Source organism: Nannobrachium achirus (assembly GCF_963921795.1).
Source record: "Nannobrachium achirus genome assembly, chromosome: 15".
In the NCBI taxonomy this organism is placed as follows: Eukaryota; Metazoa; Chordata; class Actinopteri; order Myctophiformes; family Myctophidae; genus Nannobrachium; species Nannobrachium achirus.
Window position 1 is genome coordinate 21,410,987 of NC_137822.1, and position 21,483 is coordinate 21,432,469.

General features: G+C 40.0%; 1 protein-coding gene across 1 annotated transcript; it reads right to left on the reverse strand.

The window, feature by feature from the left end:
• Positions 1 to 116: 116 nt before the first annotated feature.
• miga2 (mitoguardin 2) lies at positions 117 to 17,720 on the reverse strand (the record flags this gene model as incomplete). The annotated part of the gene is made up of 15 exons (XM_080743478.1): positions 117 to 5,548; positions 6,500 to 6,616; positions 7,161 to 7,214; positions 7,320 to 7,454; positions 8,025 to 8,123; positions 8,236 to 8,322; positions 8,722 to 8,794; positions 8,903 to 9,015; positions 10,688 to 10,794; positions 11,170 to 11,287; positions 11,610 to 11,740; positions 15,586 to 15,706; positions 15,807 to 15,919; positions 16,032 to 16,242; positions 17,649 to 17,720. 15 exons carry the CDS (start codon positions 17,718 to 17,720, stop codon positions 5,348 to 5,350), a joined length of 1,752 nt encoding a protein of 583 aa, XP_080599604.1. The 3' UTR covers positions 117 to 5,347.
• Between the last annotated feature and the right edge of the window lie 3,763 nt (positions 17,721 to 21,483).

Consider the following 21,483-nt stretch of genomic DNA (forward strand, 5'->3'; position numbering starts at 1 on the left):
CAACTGGTCATATGATGCAAAATGCATCATATGACCAGTTGTAGCATGCTGGAATACTAACATATCTAAAAACACAGATTGAACACAAAAAATAATTCAGGATTGTGTTGATCGTGTCCCACACAACAATAAAATAAGATATGGTTGTCCCAGAGGTGACCTGGTCCTTTAACTGATAACCAAAGAGGTCAACTGACAAAAAAGGGATGCATGATAGGATGGACGTCACAAAACATGTATACTAGTGGCAGAAATGCTCAATTTCAGCATGATTCTTTTAAGTTATGTTCAAGTATAACAGCATCAGATCCCACATTGCTCAATTTGAAGACTATCCATAACACAGAATACACAGTTTAAGTATTCGTCTTCAGATTTGAATGCCAAGATCATAAATAGAAAAAATAAAAGTAAAAAGAAGAAAACTCACTTTAGATTGACAAAAATACCATGAGGAACTGGCATATGAACGTCACACCAAATATATCTGGTTTCTATTATTATTTTGATGTTGAATATGAAGTACTGAATCCAGGCTTGTGAAACAGAAAATGATAACAGGCTACAGAACATAAATGTATAAGCAAAAGCATTCTTCCATTCCTTTCTATAATGCAACATACTTTCCATTCAAAAAGGTAATTTAATATTTAGCACTTTCTTAAATACAACCTGCATAATCACAGGTCTGTCTATATGTACAGCAATGGAGGTATCATTCTTAGGGCTTTAGCTTATGTGCCTCTTCAGTCAGTGTCTCTATGCTCTAACTAACAATACGCAAAATGTGAAAACATCTTATCTTGGGGATCATTAGTGCATGTTTGACATACTCTGTGCCCAGGGACACAATTCACCAGCTTTCAGCACAAACCTGGCTTGGAGAATAAAACATAGCCATGTGAGGAATAGCAATGCTCCCATTAGCCACTGGATGGCACTGTTCCTTAATTATAATCTCTTAAAAGGGGATAGTTGTTTGGGGGGATTTTTACTCTTTCCCTGTTAGACTAACTCATGGATCAGTGTTTTGGTCTCTGTGTGGCATCTATGATTTTGTCTGATTCTTGACACCAGTAAAAATTGTAAAAATCATTAGAAGACCAAGATTTTATTTTAGTCCCCAAGACTCCCCATTGGGTGTTGCCATTTCTGCATATAAATGGAGTTAAAAAATGGAGTGTGACACAGTTATTATTCCAGCTACATCACTGTATCAATAGTTTAGGTTAAATTATACTGCTTGCGAAGCTGGCTCCACTGGAGCAGACATGCTCACCTAATAAGAAACATTATTTCAAACATAATGCCCCTTTTCATTTCACTGGCATGTGTCACCTTTGAATGTCAAACAGTTATCACAAATAAAATAAAGTCTCAAGATCACAGAGGTACTAAATCAGCAAGGGAACAATTATTAAGTCCTTCACCTGACTTCACTCATTGCTAAACCTTTGCAATTTTTGCAATGGATAAAAAAAAATCCTAACCACTTTAATATAAAAGAAACATACAAATACTCAAACAATGTTTCAGACCATTTCTTTTTGCACATGGACAATGTGCAAAAAGAACTTGGAACATATGGAACTTGGAACATATTCCATGTTCTGTATATGGAGACTTGACTCAGCTCAAGTGATCTGCCCTACAGTACATAGAATTATCACCCAGCGAGGTGACGCCAAGTCCCCATAATGCACATTAATGTGTGCAGAGATTACCTCAATACATAAGTCCAAATGGTTTAATGTTCTTAAACAAAGTTAAAGTAAATAGCTGTTGTACAGTAGATGAAGAGGTGATGCTGGTCTTCAGTTTGCCACATGAGCTTGATTCAATCCTATGTTAATACACAACACTGATCCAATCTATTGGCACTGTAGCAATTTACAGTTATACCTAGAATTAAACTCAACGTAGCTTGAGTGCGTTGTGTCGTACAGACAAAAATGGCCGATCTACAAGCTCTCACCACGCTGTGCTGCAAGCTTGTAGATCATCTATTTCCGGTGTGCAACACAAAGATGCAACGGAGGCTTTACGGCTACACTGTGGCTTAGTAATAACAGCCTGGCCATAAAGATACACTACAGAAGATCAGAGTACCAATGGAAAGCTTAGTCATGAATGTCATCATAAAAGACTGTGCCTTCTGAAAGCAGATGATGGGCTTTGTTCTACTGTTAACACATCTGGTGCCAACCCCGAGTTTCCCGAGTTTGTATTGATACCAACGCTGTGCCAACCCCGAGTTTCCAGAGTTTGGGCCGTTTTTGAAAAAACATTTTTTTTTTTTTTCAAATTTTTTTTTTTCAAATTTTTTTTTTGGACCTCCAGAAATGTATTAGGCATGATCGCGAAATTGCATGTTTAACCCCCATACCAACCCATTCTTTCAAACATGGCAGCCATGTTTGTTTACATCTGAAGAAAACATAATGGCCCATAAATCATGAATGCCTGAACGGATTTCCAAGCGGATTTTTTTGTTTGAAAGCTGTGAACAGCATCTACACACGTGGTGCATCATCTAGGCATGGGTGTGCACTTTTTACACAATTGCACAATTACATGGAAGTCTATGGTAACCATGGCAACGCGAGACATTGAAGAGAAAAAATCATTGCAACATAAGTGTTAACATGGTCAGTCATGTCAGCTTTTGACACTGTAGATATCACTTTATGTAATCGCTTAGCATTGGGCTGGAATCAAAGGCACAGCTCTGAGCTGGTATAACTCCTATGCTCAATAGCACTGGATGCTTCATTATCCTCAGCAAAGTTCTCATCAGAATCTCCTTCTTGCCAGGTTTGTTTGCACAAATTGCACATAATGGCAATATTAAGACATATTTACAGTTGAGTTCTCAAAAATATAAAGGCAAAGAGAAGGGTAAATATAGAACCTCTATTGCAATTTACAATACAGAGGCTGATATGGGGAAAAAAAGCGTAGCAATAGTTACTGTACATAAATATTAATTTATGTGCACATCAGGTTTTAATTTACATCTGATCGTTTTCTCCATCTATCCTTCTTGGTTAAACTATCCATAAATGTCCAGTTCAACTGTTAGACAGATGACACCCACTTATTAGTTTTTAACCACAAAACCTTTTGACTCACTAGAACATTGCTTTGCAAATATTACTGAAAGATAAAGATGACCAGGCCTTTGTCATCAGAGCTTTGGCATAATCTGCCCAAGAAATATTAGCTGAATCTTAAAAATATTTTAAGCCACTTTCTAGAATCTGTCCACAATCTAGTTTTATGCCTTATTCGACGTGAAGACCAAATACATTTCATTATCATTCATTACTAGTACTTTTGTACATTTTGGTTTAATCATAGCTCAGATTGTCTGAAATCTTTGTCATGCTACCGATAGTTTTTTTCACCACATATGAGTAATATATCAAATTGTGTGCTTGTATTTTTTTAAGCAGTATGTTTTATGGATTTTGATATATTTAACCATTGTTAGTTGAGTTAAGGTGGAATTGCATGATTTCTCATTTTTTAAACCGTCGTTTTTTGACAATACTTACAATAGAATTCTCTATAAGGGCAGACTTTTAAAGCCGAATTTATTTCGGTTCAGTTCTGGGAGTCACAAAATCTCGGCAGCACCGAACAGTCGAACTAATGACGGTACCCACCCCCAGAACCTCTGAATAACGTCATATTGTAGTTTGGACATAGCCAAACCCCAAAAAAATAAATAAAATCATCTCTAAAAGTGGAGTATGCATCGGCCCTAAGGGTCCACTGATTCCTCTGATATCATCTATGCTGTGATTTGGTTATTGAATTATGATAATTTGTTTGGCACAGACACACATTGGATTTACACTCTACTTCAGCTGCTCCCACAATTCTTCTATTATTACATCAACATATCTTAACATGTTCTCCAATTCCTGCTTTCACGGACCTTCGATTATCCTAGTGAAAGTACTTATGGTTTATGTGATATTAAGCTGTGAAATGTCATGATAGTCCACAAAGAATAGGCCATCCTATTTTGGTGTTGAGCCCAAACTGCAAGGGCAGTGAAACAACAACAAAAAATCGTCACTAATTTCAGTCCAGTGCACTTGCAGCTACGCACAGAGATTTACCTTTTTTCTTTCACTATGACCATAGTTTATAAACTTTATCATAGACATAATACAAATAACTGAGCCGCCAGCCATGCAGGGCTTCTACACCCAGATGAGTAGTGTGACGTCTCAGAGGATCACCTCAGTAATGGACTGTTCACTCTGCTTGCTAACGTCAGGGAAACGGTGGCGGAGCATCAGATCTCAATCCAGAAGGCTCAGGGACAGTTTCTATCCCCTGGATATTGGACCTCTGACCTAAATTAAAAAGTGATATAGACTAACAGTTTATGGACTGTACAAATTCCTTTCACATCTCCTATTGCCATTTCTAATATTTACTGATATCGTTCAGTAATTTACTGCACTTTAGAAAATTCACTTGCCTCCACCTTCACATAGATGAAAGTGCTATAAATATGATTAATATATTCCTATTTTTATGGCTATTTTGGCTATTCCGTTTTTATTATTCCTTATCGATTACCATTATTTTACCCTTCTATCCTATTTAATTGTATTCATACTTTATTGCTATTCACACAGGAGTACAATAATGTCTTGCCGCGTAACACGGCTAACCATCTTTAGTACAGTGACAACAAACACCTTGAACATAATTTATATGTTCAAATCTTTTGTTGGTTCTGCTGACTCGTCTGTTTTTATATAAGCTGTGGGTTGTCTAGTTTTTTGAATTATTACAGTTTTGATCATGGAGTTTTATATGACTGGGATTAGCAGACAGATATAGAGTATATGGATCTCAGACACCACAACAAGTAACAGCTACCACCACACACCAATCAGCCTTATGATGGTGCAAAAACAACCAACTTGGCATTTAGGATTTTAAAATATGAACATTATAAGAAAATGTTTTACCCTAGATTCCTTTGGTCAAGCCACATTTGAGTATATATGCCACTCCTATTTACACAATTCGATTTTATACAAATTTTCTTTTACTTCAGAACACATTTGCACCTTTGACACATTTTGTCCAGCCCTCACAAAGTGTTGTACACAATATCTGGAGACATCTCTTGAGCACATGCTGCATTGGGGGCAACATCACTTTACAAATTCCCCAACTGTTCATTGTAGGTACAAATGTAAAATGCTTGGGTGCCAATAATTTAAAAAATCTGTATCATAGAAGGTAAGCTGTGATTCCCTGTCCTTCCCACTTGGTTAGCTCAAATATAGTCGATCTGACATGTAAGCCCATAGTCTCAGTTCAGCCTAGAGGCCCCTCCTGTGTCTCTAAGCAGGGTTTCGTTGAGCTCCAGCAGGCTCTCAATTCCCAGATAGCCCAGTAAAATCTCACTACGCCGATGGGAGAGGTTCAGGATGTCCTCAGCCAAGCACTGGGCAGAGGTGAAGCGAACCTTGTCATGGTCAAACATATCCTTAAGGTACTGCACTATTTGTTGCTAAAGAGGAGAGGTAAGAAAAAGGTTTGTTACAGATTGAATTTGGATTTTCTTTTTAGATAGTCCTTTTGCACACCTGCATACATTGGACAGGTGCATAGGAGAGAACAGCCAACGTTGAAAAAAAAGTGTAGACACACACACTGTCTTCACTGTATCACTTCATTACGAGCACCATAATAGAGTCAACTGAACTTCATAATAGTATCTATCTCATTAAGGTCAGTTGATCTTGCGTGCAGGCCTACTCCTTATTTCAGCATTAATCATAGACGGGGTTGGATTTTCTGGGGGGGATGGAAGACCCATACCTCGGCTCTTGATATCTCGGCCCCCTTGGTCATTCATTTTTATTGCCATTGTGTAAATATTTGATCCTTTCTGCCTAACAGTCGCCCCCCTCTTGTTTCTACTTTGCAGTCGTGGAGCTATTACTGTAAATCAAATTAACTCATTTACTGCTATTAAAAAACGCAGGCTTTCGCGGTCTTACCTTTTAACGTGTGCATGTGCATTGCGCTCGATGGTGCACGATCCGCATGCACGATCCGCATGCACGCTGTGGTCCGTTCACGATTGCAAAAGACCCCATCATAATCCATGCTACCATTGCTTAGCTAAAGCAGTGATGTTTACAAAAGGAAATAAATGGAGCAGGAAGTCGTCAAAGAGAAATGGGTTGTTCAGGAAAAAAAAAAAAGCAGATTTGGTTCTGGTTACGGGCCCAGAACGGAAGCACTATCTCACTAGCTCACAGAGCAGCGATTTGATTTTGGATTGTTTTTTATAAAGGAAATAAAATAAAATCTCTGGTTTCTCGGGCGGGGGCAGCCTGGACCTACGGCTTTTTCTCTGGATTCTCGGGTTGGGACAGTAAATGAGTTAATCTAAGCGTATCTAGCTTGCTGCTTAGCAGAAATGGAAATTAAAAAATAAATGTTAAAGACATACCTTGAAGATTGTGCAAACTTCAGTCAGGTGTTGCCTCGGCCCCAAGAACCCAAATGCTAAAACTGGGCTCACGTGTTCCGATATGGCATAGAAGTGGGAGATGAACCCATCAGGAACCTATGGAACAATTTAAATGCATTATTATTATGGCTACATGGAGCTGGATATTTCATATATCCTGGTTTTTCAGATATCCACATAGAAAAATATCTAGGTCCACACGGAGCTGGATATTTCATATATCCCGTTTTTTCAGATATCCACATAGAAAAATATCTAGGTCCACACGAAAAAGATATCTAGGTCTAACAAGCACACACACACACACACACACACACACACACACACACACACACACACACACACACACACACACAGTAAAGTCTTCAGGTTCCCTGTCTACACGGATCCAGTGAATCGGATATTTTTCAATCTCTCCACTTATTTATCCGGTTTAAAAAATATCCAGTTTCACAGCCGAAATATCCAGCTTTGTGTGGCTGCAAGCCCCAACAGCACAAAGAAATGTCTAGCTTCAGAAATATCCAGCTCCGTGTAGCCGGCACCTAAGAAGGAACTGGCATGATCCATCTGTTAAAATATTAAAAGGTAGTTTTTAAATAATAAGTTGTTCTGTTAATTGGAATATGTTCAACCTCACCATAAGAAGACGTCTTTTAGCTTTCAGAACAGACCAGCAAGCTGTAGCCAGGGCCTGAGAGAGACACAAACAGATGTTAGTGTACAAGAATCTATTAGTGTCATGCTAGAATAATGTACATATACATTCTGAGTGTGAGTGAGTGTATACGCAACTTACTGTCTCTTTAAAGCTGTCTGACAGCCAGCGGTTCCTCAACACTGCCACCACAGATGAGGGAGGACTCTCTAGATCTTCGAACGCATCCATTAGGATGAAGTCCAACACGATGTCAAAGAAGTTCATAGACACCACCTACAGGAATCACAATGACAACCAAAAAGAGTCGTCGGGTGGAAACCTTGTATGTCCAAAATAGTTTTTATTATTTTAAAAACATTTTAAAAAAAAGTGAAAGTCAACGATTTACAAGCTCACACCGCGTTAGTATGTGTTGTGAGCTTGTGGATCTACTATTTTCACTACGTTTGTGCGACACTTGTATAATGAAGCTGGGCATTAATTTAAAAAAAGATACAAGGTTTCTGCCAGACAGCAACACTACAGAAGAAATCACATAGAATGACAAACAATGCACCCACGGAAATCCCATCACAAATAAATCCAATTATACATTATACAGTCTCAGGAGAATGTCAATATGTAAAAGAGCAGAAAATGTTCATGTCTGTTTCACAAATTATTTAAAAGTCTCCGATGTCTATCTCGGGTTCAAGTCCAGTACCAGACGACCTTTGCTATGTGTCACTCCCCATCTCTCTACCCATTTCCTGTCAGTCTACTGTCCTATCAATAAAGGCATAAAAGCCCCAAAACAACACCCGCCAAAAATAACATACAAAAAGAAATTATAGTATTGCTCACCCCTCTGCCCTCTAGCTCCAATTTGGTGATGGGCCATGTCTCTTCTCTCTTAGTGTACAGCAGCATGTCTTCATATGCCTCTAGAAAGGCCTTGGGACTCTAAAGTGGGGTAAGAAAAATAATACATTATTCCAATATGTCCAAAGAAAGAAGTAAAAGTAAGCAAAGATACAGCAAATGAATAATTCACGACCCAAGTAAAAGGTTTTACCTTGTTTGCCTTAACCATCAAGCCCACAATCATTTGCTTCCCAGACTCCATAAAAAATGTCCGGTGAGTTTCATCCAACAACAGAACCTGCATAAAATAAGTATTCGATAGTAAACAAGAAAGAACACAGTCATATTATGCCAGTTTGTGCCAAGCTAAAACCCTTGGGAAAAAGAAGAAAAAACATATACACAGGCATCTGTAGTGCATATACATTAGTACTGTATGTAGTTCATTTGCCATGGTCTAGTACTTTGCTGGCATTGCATACTTTTTTGTATACAGTATTCTGGGACTTCGCTGCTCTCATAAAAGAGTATCTAGTTCAGTAAAGTGTCAAAACTCTAAATATATATATAAAAAAAAATACAATCTAACAATATTCTCAGAGTAGAGACAATTGTCAGATCTACAACAGCAATGATGACTGTAGTGTATACATTCAAACAGTACAGTGAGCATGATTTTGGTACTGCAGGAACTGACCTGGAATGCTTGTCTCACACAGTGAAGCTTGGCAAGAAAGTCTTGGTCTCCATAGCATTCAAGTAATTCAGTCCTGTTGAAGACAGAGGTGGAGGAGAGCAATTAAACAAAATAAGACGTTGTTATTTTACTCAATACTGGTGATATTAGGTGCAGACCTTCATTATGAATCGTTAGCTACCTGAGGGACCGATAGACCACTTTGTCTTGCCGCACAAGCTCAATGGCCTCTTCATAAAGAGCAGCAGGCTTAAGAGGCTGGTACACCTCATCTAGCGTCATGGCATCAAACAACTGCACAGAAGGAGAGATGCTCAGTCAAAAATGAATGACTATAGACCAGTGGTTCTCAACCTTTTCAGGTCACCCCTCCCACCCTGATAAGCAATTACATTTTGTATAACACGGTTCTATTGTGAAAATAGCAGATCTACATGCTCACAACACCTTGCAACGTGAGGCGTTGTGAGCATGTAGATCGTCTATTTTCACAATTTCTGCATCTAATATTTGACAATTTGACCAACAATTAATTTTTCATTTTAGAAGTATCAAAACGTCCTTAAATTGTCACTTTGGAAATGTGTAGATACCCCCTACACACTTAAACTTTGTTGGTTTGTTTACTGTTCAGTGAGAAAAAAAAATGTACACATTAAGTTAATCATCTGGGGACCCCCCAAAATAATTTGGGGAGGGGGTCCCGACCCACAGGTTGAGAACCACTGCTATAGACCACCGAAGTCTGACGTCACTGCCGCTAGCTGCCGGCATTAATCGGGTTCACATTGTTATTTTTTTTATTGATATCTCCAAAGGGGAATCTTAGATCGCCTCTATAAGAACTGTATTCCAAATATAAACATACCACTTTGGTGATTTTACTCATACGAAGTCGATGAAGCATCGACTAAGGTGGAAACGTACACATTTACCCAAAGAGTAACACAATAAATACTAGAAACGAGTTAAACAAAACCCAACATTTACATTTCCCGTGAAAGCGGCTGGTAGGGAACAGTGGTCCCAGAAGTGTAGTTTCCGACTTTTTCCCGGCAGAATTAACTCCATTTTCTCCAGAAACAGGCTATATAATATCAAATATGAATGAATATCATAAGCTATGCAGAACCACTCCCCTGACGGAAATGTTGTGTTTATTTTTGGAACACAGTTCTTATCTCTATAGGATGAGCTCTATTGCCTGGTTTATACAGTACATACCGTAAGCTGGGTGCACCAGTGTCGCCCACCAAAAATAGCCATCTACAAGTTTGAATGCATCATCACAGCACGTTGCGCTGTGATCTTGTAAATTGGCTTTTGGTGTATGACAGCGCCACCAAGCATCAAATCAGTAAATCAGGCTAAATCAGGCATTATCTGTTTGGCACACTGGTATGTACTAGGGATGGGATGGTGAACCAAAATGTGTGTCACTGGGCGCCACATAGGCTCTGACGCCTGACAGCGTGTCGCTTGTCGTTTGAATCTCGATCCCAACAGCCTTTGCTGCATGTCACTACCCATCTCTCTCTCCCTGTTTCCTGTCTACCTACTGTACTATGAATAAAGACAGAAAAGCCCCCCAAAATATCTTGTGTGTCACTAACCATTTAGGACTAAATAACGGAAATTAAGTTAACAGAATATGAATGGAATAAATCAATTAGACCTAATGTATGTTTTAGGCCCTATTTGAACTGCACATAGGACTTTATTTATTGATATGACGTCATAGATAGTAAACCACAGTAAACACCAACCTTCCAAAGGTTACACATTTCCCCCCCAAAAAATCCAAATGCCCATCCCTAGTATGTACTGTAAGTACCCCGAAGATCATTCATGAAGAGCATCTGAGCAGCCATCCGGTGGGTGAAGCTGTATCCGAATTCCCCCCGTGGGATTAATAAAAGTAAATGTATTTGTAGCAGACATTCTGTTGCAAAACAAAAGAACTGACCTCTGCAGCTGAGAAGAAAGAATCGTCAGAAGTAATTGTCGTCGCATCATCGTCTACTTGTCTGAGTGAACTCTCCACATTAGGCAAGATAAGCGTTCCTTCACTCTCTGCTAGAGGAATACCAGAAAAATGTGTGAACCACAATGAACATTGATGCTTTTAACAAAAGTATGATGACTGTTATTCAATTTCACGGTCCAAAACTCAGCAACATCAATTAATTACATGATTAGAAATGGCACTCCCTGGAGCATTATTGTAATATTCTCCCGTTTCATTTATTTAGCTTTCATGAAACATAATTTGTCAAAAGATACGAACAATGCTTCATAAGTATGTGATTGTGTATTCAGTTTTTTTCTGGTGCTGCTTTTGTTAGTGTTTTTCCCCCCCCAGCAATTCATATATTTAACAATGCTCACATGAACTGTTCGCTCACATGATGTTAAATACTTTGCGCCTCTATGATTATAATATTTTACCAAAGTCAGCCAGCAGGCTGTCTGGTGGGATAGTGCTTCCAAAGTCTTCCTGGAGGTGGTACGCTCGGTGTAAGAGGGTCTCCAATTTCTCTGCAAACACTTTATTACGTGTGTCCGCCTACAACAGAAACCAAAATCAGTCACTTTCTCTCTGCAAACAAACATTCTGCAAACAAAAGAAAAAGAGCTCAAAACATGTTCTTTATATCGACTATTTTCATCAAATGTTCAACTATGACAAAAAATAAGTCACATTAGGGATAAAATATGACAACTTGAATTGTATTTAATTCAAGTTAAACGAGTATAATATATGCCAGACACCAACTCACTGTACTTCAACTGTAAAGTCACATCACCACACATTGTGAGCTTATATATATCAGCTTTTTTTGAGTGTCTATACATGGTTAAAAATAAATAAATGTAATGTTATGCACCGAGGGAATGTCAACACATGCTGCTCCCTGCAGGGCGAGGCTGGTACTACTGTTGGAGGAAGAGTGGAAGTTGTGGCGAATGTTGAGTGCCTGCTCCCACTTCTGCAAGGCCTCTTCAAACAACTCCATTCCTGGTGGAAAACAGGAAGAATGGAAGAGAAACCATAACCATGGAGATTTCAATTTCATATTTTTGGAGCTGTGTGCAGCTCCCTATACGTGGCTGTGTGGGTCTGTGTGTGTGTGTGTCTGTCTGTCTGTCTGTGTGTCTGTGTGTATGTAGCCTGACTTCGGCGCGTAACTAGTGCCGCACCATTTACGCCACTCGCGCAATATATACATCAAAATGTGCGGCTCGGCCGGGAATGGTGTTCTATTACCTTTCGTTCCGATCCGCCTTACCATGCCGACGTAATCGGCAAAAAACGACGCTTAATTGTCCCCATTGACTTATAATGGGACAATGCAAGAAATCACTTTCAAGTATTTTTCTCTCGTAAACCATAGGAGCTACAGTTTCAAACCTCGGAGAGGAGATTCATAATGATTTTAAGAATGAATCGAAAAATAATTACATCACTCGGCCTCATGGTGGCGCTATAACGGCCCACTTTACGTTTTGCCCCGTAACTCTTGAACCGTAGATCGGAAAATTAAAATTCTTTTTTCCCTGGATTCCTTGGGTCAAGACGCATCTCCCCATATAGGCCACGCCCATTTGCGCCAGGATAGATTTTCCGCCATCTTGAATTTTCTCCAAACACACTTTTTGCTCCTTTTCCTACATATTTTCTTCAAATGTCAACAAAAATCGGTACACATGATCCACACACACACACACACACACACACACACACACACACACACACACACACACACACACACACACACACACACACACACACACACACACACACACACACACACACACACACACACAGGTGTGATTTTTCATTTCTTTTCTTGTTTTTTGGTCTTCCCAGTGTCTTCCCAGTGTCTCTTCCCAGTCTCTCTTCCAGCCCCCCCAAAAAACCCAATTCATTAACTCTAAGCCTTGCCTTTCATTTCAGTGATTTTATAAATGGGCGTGTCTGATCAGTACTCTTTTGAAATCAGCCCCCATTCTATGTCACAGGGGGCTCATTTCCTATTGGGCCCCCTCGAGAAGGGGGTGGTACTTTTTGGGAGGCTATATTCTATTGCCAACAAAGGGTATTTTGGTATTGCATCTGAAATGGTTTGGAATTAGAGACAGACAGAACATGACATTTCAATATCTGAGTGGTTGTTTAGGCTAAAACCTGTATAAAACCGTATTATGGACCAATATTTATATAAAATATATATTTTTAAAAGCATGGTGGGGCCCTTTTAAACAAAAGTTGTATAATCTTTCACTGGTATATCTTCTACCAAAATCATTCCAAATTTTTTGACAACTTCTCTAAATTCTATTTGTGAAGGTCTACCCCAGAGACCCGCGAGACTAGTGTACAGTAATTATAAGTATTTGGCTATAATAGATATTTCCAACTAACAGCTATTCTTATAGGGAGCGGAGGTGGAGGTCACCTAGTAGTAGTTGGATAATAATAAACCTTTAATCCTCTGAAGTTGTCGGCTGTAGTATTTTCTACTGCTGCACAATATATCGTTATTGTATCGTTATCAAGGTATGACCATGGCATGCGCAATATGTCCTGCAAATCAATGAGGGACAAAGTACCACTGACATTTCCACTTTTCTATTGGCACACCAAATAAACAAACATGTAATGTCAGCACTCAGAATGCATTAGCTCCCAGATCCCCATTTGATAGGATGTTTTATCTCTGGGAAGTGGGAACGCAAATACGCTAAGATAAGACCTTTATTGATACCGAAAGGGAAATTCAGTCACCAGAGGCAGCACAGCAGTTAAAGGGATATTTCACTTTAGAAAAATAACCAAAAACCTTTTGGTCGTTTTATCATCTAATCAGGCTTTTGGGAATGGGAACACCCTGAACAGTTTTTAATTTGCTTCATTCAGTATTTAGATATTTGATGTAAATGTTACCAGCCCTCCATGTTTTTTCGATTAACTTTTTTCAGTTATTTTAAATATTTTTGGGGGGAAATGGAAAAGAAATAATACAATAAAAGATTATTACAAATAATAAAAAAAAGGTTATTGAAAAAACATTGCTGCTCACATATTAGGATGGTATTATGAGTCACCAGAAAAGAAAATGGGTGTTTTTAATGAATCTATCATGGTTAAAATGGAGTTTGAAGTTACAATGGGTGTGTATGTGGAGCGGCCCTGGAGGGGGAGGGCCTGATAACATTTACATCAAATATCTAAATAAATACTGAATGAAGCAAATTAAAAACTGTTCAGGGTGTTCACAAAAGCCTGATTAGACAATAAAATGACCAAAAGTGTTTTTGAAAGTGGAATATCCCTTTAAGATACAGTTACAACGCAAGAGAAAGTACTGTATATACAGCAGGGTAAAGACATCACACACAAACAACATAAATAATGAACAATAGCATACAAGAGTATATATGTTACGGTTAGTTTGGGTAACTCGGTTAGACTGTGGTAAGAGCGCTTGTTTTGTCGTTCACCACACACCAATCACCACCAGATGGCGACGACAGCCATTCACTAGTGAAGGCGCTGACGTCACTCGTTTGCGACTCTTTCTTTATTTACTAGCCTAGCCTAGCCTAGCCTAGCCTAGCCTAGCTTGCCCAGGCCTTACGGCCTGGGCATAAATATAACGATTGCATTCACCACGGCTTCGTAACTACGGCCTGGGCATAAATACGGCCTGGGCATAAATATAACGATTGCATTCACCACGGCTTCGTAACTTCGCGGCCACTCGCGCCTGCGGCGCTCGGGGGCGAAGAGCAGGACCAAGGTCCGCTGGCCTTCGCGCCGCTTGCAATGTCGTGGACAATCGAGCGGCTCCGCCTGGAGGACGTTGTTGTGGCGACCGCTTGTTCCGCCCCGTGCCGCACGGCGAGCGCTCCGTTTCTCTATCTAACCGTTTCTCTATCTAACCGTGACATATACAACATCAATGTTTTTGGATATTACTATTCATATCATGCTCTCTGGACTACTTTTTTTTCTGAAGGGGGTGCTGGTTGCAAGTTCAAACTATGTAATAAGATTATGTAATAAACAACCTTAATGACCTTTTTGGTCATTGACTATTTGCTTTTGCAATAGGCAAAGATAACAAGCTGACAGGCCAGCTATTCGTAAGCCAATGAAAAGTATCATTCAAACATTTCCCTTATAGCACTATGAATTATTTATGAAAACAAGTTTCCATTTCTGCCAGACAGGATTTCATTTAGCGTTTTCTTGTAAACACATTTTTTGCTAATGTGGTCTGTCACTGCCAACCTCCACCGTTGGTCTTGGGACTGTACAGACAGCCACATGTCTCCTCCGATACACATACTGTAGTCACCAGCTGCTTCTTTTCACCTGACAGCATGCCGTTTCACTGGGAGATCATGTCAGTACGAACAGAGGTTCAAGCTATCTCCCTCAGTTCCTGATCAATAGGTTCCCCAACAAATCAGCAGAGGTCACTAATGCAGCAACATGATCTTAACGTAATCTGGTGATCATGATGAACATGATCACCAGATTACCACCCGCAAACCCTGCCAGTTGTGTTAATTTGAGTGCCCAGTCAAGCAGGAGAAACAGACAAGATTCAACCCCCGAAGGCAACTAACATTATACCTGCATACTGTAGTCTTTTGACAAGGTGCGGAGCTACACTTCCTCTGCACTATTCGTTTTTGGTGGACAAGCAACTACCAATTGTCTGGTCAGAAACTTGGTAGCCAATGCATCTCAAGCATGATAAAAATTTGTTAAGAAATGTTAATCAATACAGTACACCAAATTCTTGTTCAATTCATGTTGTTTGTTTAAAACAAGCTACAGAAAGTACATACCCAATATGTAGAGATTCTCTGCATTTGCATCCTCTGCTGCACCTGGCTCTTCCACGACAGGTTCTGCCTCCCAAGGAGTAGATGGGTTGGCTGACTGATTTGGGGAGACGGCGACCCGCGTCTGTCACACACACACATGCACCGACAGCGAATTAATACAATAGAGAGACCAAAGAAGACATGTGTATTCGTAAAAAAAAAAAACATTTGATAAAGCGTACAGAGTTGCTGTGTGAGGAACTTGAGTGTTTGCTGGGGGCCAAAGAGGAGATTCCACTCAACGCGTCATTGCTCCGTGTGCTTGGACTCATCATTTGGCGGCCAGGATATGTACCTGTAGCAGAAATTAAGCATTCTCTTGATAGGAGTTTAGCACTAGATTTTTTTAGATGATCAACAACTTGGGACATTAGTTTAAACTTGTTCAACTTGACTAACATCCTCACCTCTCTTCAGTGACGAGGGTCTACCCGTCTTCAGCAATGCCTCAGGAATTCCCACAGTCTTTTGTCCTTCCTTTCCTTGCGTCACCTGTTTCCTCTTCCTGCCTCTCCGTTTAAGATGATGTGCAGTAAGAGCCAGCGCCACACTACCCAGTGCGGTGGCAAATAGCACCTTCTTCAAGCTGGGTGTAAGCTTGAGCTGAGAGAATATGGACTGAAAGAGGGAGGGATGTAGAATTAGGAAAAGGTGTGCCGGGGTGGGGGTTGGGGGCGGCAGGTTATGTGTTGTTAATGTAGTTTGTTTGTTATCCGTGTTTTATGTTGGATTTAAATTAAAACAGGATATTGGAACTTGAATTAGAGAATTACATGTATGTTTTCCATATTGCTCAGTAAACATGTTTGAAACGAGAATATGGACTGAAAGAGGGAGATGCACTAATTAAAGTTACACCTTAAGCAAGCCTGACCAACCTAGGCTTGATGCAACTCACGTCAACATTTTTTTCAGTTGAAAATATGTCATTTTTGCCAAGTGAAAGGGAAGACAAATAAATGTGCCTTAAGTCTTTTAACACAATATCTATATTGCTGAAGATGATGTTTTCAGTATTTATTCATTTAGAAGAGATATTCAACAAAGAAAACATGATCAGTTTCAACAATATAAACTACCCACAAAAAGTACCCACAATTGGTATTGTGTTATCGTTTATTAGTCTCCGTCCTTTACGAGGTATACAGCTTGTAAGTAATCGGGCATTAGTGGAATTAGCAGCACAGCTAAACGTATGGGTAGCGCCCCCCAAAAATGTGCCAAAATGGCCTGCAATACTGTTCTACTGGCATTCACTCGTTTTGGAAAATAATTGTAAAAAAGAAATCCTTATTACTGTGGGAGAGCACAATCATTCAATGCACCAAGCAACAAAGGTGAATACCAACATAACAGTAATGCAGGCCATTTTGGCACATTTTTGGGGGTATAGACATTACACACATCTGGGGCTCAGGAGGTAGAGCAGGTTGGCCAATGATCCGTGGGGCGGCGCCAGCGGTTCAAATCCCAGCTCCTCCTGTCCACATGTCGAAGTGTCCTTGGGCAAGACACTGAACCCCACATTGCCTCCAATGGTCGGTGCAAGCTTGCCACCATTGGTGTGTGAATGTCGGAAGTGAGGACGCTGGCATCGAATGTTTGCCGCTTCACTTCCCAAAGTATGAATGAATAGACAATTGTAAAGCGCTTTGAGTTCGCAACTTGCATAGAAAAGCGCTATAAAATGCAATCCATTATGTTTAGCTGTGCTGTTCATTCCACAAATACCTGATGCTTTCAAGCTGTACCTCGTTGGAAAGGTGACTAGCCAACGATAAAAATTATATAAAAAGCCATAGCAATTGGTATTATTAAAGGGAAGGTATAATGGACCGAAGTTAAGTTTACAAACTTTTTGTAGGTAGTTTTTTACGTCTTGTTACAGATTTATGTTTAAAACAAAAGCAATAAAAAACTGTTAAAGAAAAAAGATATCCAGTCCACACAGGCAAGTAGTGCGTGTTTGTGCAAAACTGCAACTACAGCACAGAACAAATCACAGAAGCACTGAAGTGTTTTACCTGGCCAAACGTGGAATAGAGAAACACTGGTATCTCAGCTACTGTCATGGCCAAAGCCTGGGCGATGGACATCCCTTCCGCTCTTCTGACTGACATCTCAGTAACAAAAATGCCAAAAGGCCACAGTTGTCTGAGGCCCCGTCAGTCACCTTCCAGAAGCCTTCCTCTCTCTTCTGTGAGCAGCCAGGACAGGGCCTGCTGGTGATCTGTCTGTCGTCATCCACTTCTCAACCAGATTCCCAATACTGGTCTTACTTCTTAATAGAACTGTGGTATCCCAAAGACCAGCAGGGCACTGGGTTTGGGAACCTAATATCTGGAGGTAAAGCTTTCTAGGTGTGCAGATCTTCCTCTTTCATGCTATTATGTTGCAGCAGGGCCCTGGCGACCTATGTGACATTGTTTTAAGAAACTGATCAAAAATAATTCTCCATGAATGAAAATAATGGCCTTGATTCCACAAATGAAAATGTACTTGCTATCATTCATGATTTTGCATGGAAACCCAACCCAAAGACAAACTTTCCCACAAGACAGAAGACAAGAAAAGCCATAGCAGTTTGTCTATTTTCAAACTATCAGCAAGACACCTAGCCGCAAGCAACTCTTATTAGATGCTATCATGCCATCTGAATGGTATCTGACCTGTTAAATTTGTTTCATAAAAATCCACCCTAGACATGGTATGTTATGAGCCTCTGTCTTTCAGTCAATAAATTCTGTGCAGGTGAATATTTTTGTGTTAAGAGTTTGGAAGTGCTTGTGGGAAATCACTCAACAGTCCTGCATACCATTTGTTTATATGTTGCAGTTAAAGCAGGATGAAGCAAACTGAAACAAAACACTTTGAAAAATAATCACCGGCATGTAATCTATTGAAAGAAAGTAGCTCATAAATGTCTACAGTGGATTTTTATGAAATACTCCTTTATGATGTTTATGATAATCCAAGCTTATCTCCTTACAGCTGCAGCCATGATGGGTTTAACATTGTTTAATACAATCAGATTAGGAGGACTTTTCTGTTGAATGAATAGGCTGTGAAGGGTTGGTATTGCAACTAGCCCCTTTCAGCACCCTTCCCAAATACAAAAAATCACACTCGTGTGAACTGAGCGGTGGAGGCTGCGTGAGTGTGTGTGTGTGTGTGTGTGTGTGTGTGTGTGTGTGTGTGTGTGTGTGTGTGTGCGTGCGTGCGTGCGTGTGTATGTGTGTGTGTGTGTGTGAATGTGAGTGTGACTGGCCTGAGGCTGAAGAACAGCGCCCCTCCCTTAACATGTGTGGTCAGAAAAGGTACTGCAGGCTTGAGGCTACATACAGACACGGACGGCCAGCCGGACGCATACCCACACACACGGCCACGTATAGGAGACGGTGTGACCACCGCTCAAAAAGGTAACTACTAGGGTCCTAAAAGGGGCTAGTATTGCAACTACAGATGCCAGATACCATTATAGCATCTAAAGAGGAAGAGTTGCTTGCAGTAGCAAGCAAGACACCCACATCTCATAAAAGGTGCCAGTGCTATCTAAAAGGTACCTGTCATGACCAGGAGGCAGGAACCTTTTAGACCAGTCATGACCATGCAGATACCTTTTACTTTAGGGCGTGCTGAAACGCCCCCCAAAAATAAGCATGTGCCAAACTGAAACAAGTTGATATAAAAAAAAAATTATGAACTAGTTAGATGGTGTGATAATAACGATTGAAGTCTCTGGCAGCTTTCAATTGAAAAACAGAACAATATAGCCAGAATGACAGTGGTTAATGGTTTATTATAGTATTGATGAACACAGAGCAGACTGGATGACATTAACACTATTGTATATTTTCGTTTGCCTCCTACTTAAATCTGGTTACTTTTATAATCATCTGGGACATATCAATAATATATTCCAGATAATAAAAATAACCATAACTGGCACTGACATAATAATTATGTCAGTTCCAGTTTATAGGTTTATAGTTATTCCACACAACTAGACAATCTCAGACACACACACACAGGCTGCTAACCAGTTAGCTAACGAACTATAGCCACTTATGGCTAACGTGTCAACAACATCACAGCACAGTTTCCTGGGACGTTGTGGGATAGTTTTATATTCAATGTGACAGATCAGATGTGTTGGTTTGTGGTGTCTACACAGGACATGAATGTGTTTTTCCATACATAAGTTAGCAGCCAGTTAGCTTACCTTTAACATCCCATCAGGTCCCACCATAGGGTCCCACCAGTCGAGGCTAGAAGGACATTCATTTCACACACTAGATTCTTGCTTCTGGGCGGTACTTACTTTTGGACTGACGGGAGTATTGGCCAATTGCGTACCGAGTGGGGAAAGGGCCGGCACCCTTTTGACCAATCATAGGTCAGATAGGAAGTAGCAAGAACAGTAGAAATCCAACCACACCACAATCATACCGAAATGTAGTGGAGTAGAAGTAGAATTATTGAAAAATGGAAATATTCAAGTGAAGTACAAATACCTCAACATTATTCTTAAGTAAGTGTACTTAGTTACTTTTACACCGCAGCGCAGATGATGCGCTAATTGCGTCAGGGGGATCTATAACTCTATGATCTAAACACGTTGCAGATTGTATATCCGGTCTGGAGCGGATACGAAAATGGTTTCTGTGTGCTTATGTAAGTGTCTTTGCAAATGACCGGATACAGTAGGCTGGCCTTAAACCGGATCTGACCACTGAGTAGTAATTAGAAACCAGGCCGGGTTTTTAGACCCCGCCTACCATGTTTCTGCTCTGTGCTTTTTTTTTGATTGATTGAAGACTTTATTAGAAGTTTGCATAGGAAAAGGTACAGTTTCATGACGGTACAGTTCACTGGTACAAGGTCTACTAAAAGGAGATCCATGAAAAGACTAAGCTTATTTCCACTGGAAACCATTTAAGTATCTCATATAACATTGAATGACAGACAGATAGAACACAGTACTATGCAGTAGATATGTAAAGAAAAACAAAACAAAGACAGTAATTCTTAAACAAACAGTATATACAAAGAAGGGGCAGGGGAGGGTAGGGTTGGGGCTAGGTTCATTATTACCAGTTGCGAACGGCTGCTGCCTGTAAGTGGCTTTTCAGGGCAATTTTAAAGGATGCAAGTGATCCACACTCCTTTATGGCCTTCGGTAAGGCTTTCCACATTTTGGTGGTATAGCAGAAAAAAGAGTTTGACCCTTTGTTGGTTTTGACTCTGGGTTGAAAGTGATCTGTGGCGCTGCCTCTGGTGTTGTAATTATGGACATCCTTAATGTTTATAAAGTATTTTGACAGGTACTTGGGTATCATAGTGGTGTAGTGTATCTTGTACACCAGGCCCATTGCAAGATACACTACACCACTATGTGCCGCAGTGTTATTGTTCCCCCGCAAAATGCCGACCCGAGTAAAACATAATAAAATAAAAACTCCATGAAAAAGAGACATGGTAACACCGAACCAAGCTTAAGTCAGTGATGCACAATTTTTTTTTACTCTTACTAGCAGCTGCCCCAACCGGTGGGCAGCAGCTTGGCTTGATAGTGGGAACCAGCCGCTCTATTTGATGTTTCTAGGCGGATTTTAGGTTTATGTGCACCACCATATCTTCGAGAAAAAATTGGGATATAAACTATTTAGACATCTTAAAGTAATTATTCGAACGGCATAGACATTCATTCATTGTTCATTTTTGGTGTCCGTGTTATTATATAATGATGTGTATTATTACCCGCCGGTCAATCATTACAATGTAGTATTTGTGACTGTGAGAACAGAATTAAGGGATAATAACGCATGAATAACGGTGCTGCTGCGTTGATATCGAAAG